The sequence below is a fragment of the Papaver somniferum genome, chromosome 9 (assembly GCF_003573695.1).
Source record: "Papaver somniferum cultivar HN1 chromosome 9, ASM357369v1, whole genome shotgun sequence".
Lineage (NCBI taxonomy): Eukaryota > Viridiplantae > Streptophyta > Magnoliopsida > Ranunculales > Papaveraceae > Papaver > Papaver somniferum.
In genome coordinates this window covers 57,703,676-57,706,141 of record NC_039366.1, presented here as the reverse complement: position 1 = coordinate 57,706,141, position 2,466 = coordinate 57,703,676, and the positions used below count along the sequence as shown (strand labels likewise).

General features: G+C 38.1%; 1 protein-coding gene across 1 annotated transcript; it reads left to right on the top strand.

Annotated features, from left to right (window-relative positions):
* The first annotated feature begins 663 nt into the window (after positions 1-663).
* Positions 664-2,466, top strand: LOC113311949 (tankyrase-like). The gene is made up of 6 exons (XM_026560731.1): positions 664-894; positions 1,366-1,457; positions 1,581-1,659; positions 1,760-1,854; positions 1,936-2,031; positions 2,105-2,466. Exons 1-6 carry the CDS (start codon positions 726-728, stop codon positions 2,180-2,182), a joined length of 609 nt encoding a protein of 202 aa, XP_026416516.1. The 5' UTR covers positions 664-725; the 3' UTR covers positions 2,183-2,466.

Genomic DNA, 2,466 nt, shown 5'->3' with positions numbered 1-2,466 from the left:
AGACGCGGACGCGTAGACACGGACATGACGCGGACACTACAAATTTCCCAAAAAACTAGAACGCGGACACGTAAATACATATTTTATTTATATATTATTTATATATACAATTATGTATTTATACAACAAAGTCAAGTGTTTCGATCCTAAAAATTAGAAAATAATGCTACATGTGTATAAATTTCAAAAAAAATGAGAGATCGTTTGTTTATACACGTCGAAGGTCAAACAATTATCACTATTAAACACATGGCACAATCAAAATGCATTCTTAAAACAACACATGCCCAACTAAAAATATATGTGATGTCATTTCCAATTACAAAATCCTAATAAAGACTTAAATGATTGATCTAAATGTTTGTCTTTCTTCATTTAGTTAATAATAGTAAAAATAAAGGAAGAACTTTAAATGAAAATGAATAAAAAATGTTCCAAACACGAATCATCGGTGCGTCTAAATAAGACGCGCGCGGGACGCGCATATTGGTGCGTCGGACGCGGACACGACTCCAAAAACGGAGCGCAACCCAGTTTGCAACAAAAAAATATTTCAGAGGCACGTGTTTCCTTACTTTTATTGGGCTTGAGAAAGCCCAGTATTCCCAAGTAACCCGACTAATAAAAATACACGCAACCAGCAAAACCTCATTCTCTCGCTCTCTAAAACTCCGTATACACACAGATTAAAACCTTGAAAAGCAAAAGCAAAAGCAAAAGCAAAAATGGCAGTTCCGGCTAGACCTAATGGACTTGAAGATGATGAAGAAGAAGGTATATTCGGGGAAGAAGAACTCGAGATGGATATCAGTACTGAAACAACTCCTCCACATCTTCGTGCTCTAGCCGAGGCTGCTCAGCTCGGCAACGTCGACGCCCTTCGCCATGCTCTAGGTATAAATCTTTACAATTTTCTTAACTCCTTTAGGGTGATTATTTTTGTTAAGTATACTCTTAATCCAATTAAACTAGGGGTTCGTTAGGTTTTAGTCTTCTATAAGTTGGGGTTTTGATTGGTTGAACAAGTTAGGGTTCTTGTATGGATTAATTTATCTTGAATAATTTGCCATCGTGAGAGTCGGGTACCTTTGAAACTGATAACTCAAAATAATTTGGTGATAGCTAACAAATGATATCATGATAATGCGTTACTGCTGAAGATTAGCCTGTATTGCCTTTTCAACTCTGTTGTGGCGATGTACTGATATGTTTTTTAGTTTCGAATGTAAAGGATTGAACTGAGAAAGAACTAGTGTTAACAAATAGACAACACTTTTTCTTTTGAATTGCAACACTTAATTGCTAATCTAGCAGTTCAATCTAGCCCATAGGACTAAGTCTTAGTCCCTCCATGTATTAATTCAGATAATTTGACTGGAAATATCGATGAACCCGTGGAAGACGGGGATACCGCCCTCCACCTGACCTGTCTGTATGGGTATCTGCCTTGTGTCCAGGTTGGTTATCTTGCTTTATTATCTTTTCTTCTTCTGGTTGAACTTTTGTTTTCTGGTACAAGGTATAGGGAAATATATTCTTTTCTTGGGGCAAAGTCTTTGTTAACATTCTCTTACTTGTAGCTACTTTTGGAGAGGGGAGCTAGCATGGAGGCTAAGGATGAGGATGGTGCAATTCCTATTCATGATGCTTGTGCAGGAGGTATCAGTTGTCCACTAATTTATAGTGCACCTAGTTGAGTCATTGTGAGTTATGCCTTTACTAGTTTTATAATCTGCTTTTATGTGATGGGTGTTTGCAGGTTTTGCTGAAATTGTGCAGCTTCTAATCAACTCTGCTGGCAACCCTGATCTTGTTAACAAGATGTTGAACACAGTCGATGTGGAAGGTGATACAGTAAGTGGAAATGAAACAAAATTATTTTTCCTTTACCTAAAATTACCGATTGAAGTTGAACAAAATTGTTTTCATGTGCAGCCTCTCCATCATGCGGCTAGAGGTGAACACGTGGAAGTTGTGCGTCTATTACTTGCAGCTGGAGCTTCTCCAACTAAAGCAAACATCTATGGGAAGGTTTGTGAATAACGGCTTTTCTTGATATATTTTCCATGGAGTCCAGATCTCTGAGTCCCATTTTCTTTTTCAGTCCCCAGTTGATCTCACTGAACCAGAAACGGAGGTGAAGAGAATTCTGGAAACCTCAGCGAATGGTTTGGTTTGTTAGTTGGATGCTTGGTGCTAATTATACTGTCGCAAGCACTCCAGCCGTATATGAAGTTTGAGGTTGTAGAGTGAGAGAGCCCGAGGGGAATGAAACCTTAGTTGGTCCATAGTGAACAGTCGTATACAATATCAGATATTGGAATAGTGCACTTTGCTTTTCTGCTCATTAGTATTAGTTTTGACTGTTATTTCTCTTGGTTCATGTTACTTTGTTAGTTTGCCCAAGGTTAAAGCGGCACCTTAAATCATTATATATTGATGGCGTTCTTGCCATGGTTCATGAAA

Coding starts and splice junctions, on each gene's coding strand:
- LOC113311949 (XM_026560731.1), top strand. CDS start 726: ATGGCAGTTCCGGCTAGACCTAATGGACTTGAAGATGATGAAGAAGAA. Junction 1,660..1,759: donor TCATGATGCTTGTGCAGGAG/GTATCAGTTGTC, acceptor GGGTGTTTGCAG/GTTTTGCTGAAATTGTGCAG. Junction 2,032..2,104: donor AAGCAAACATCTATGGGAAG/GTTTGTGAATAA, acceptor TTTCTTTTTCAG/TCCCCAGTTGATCTCACTGA.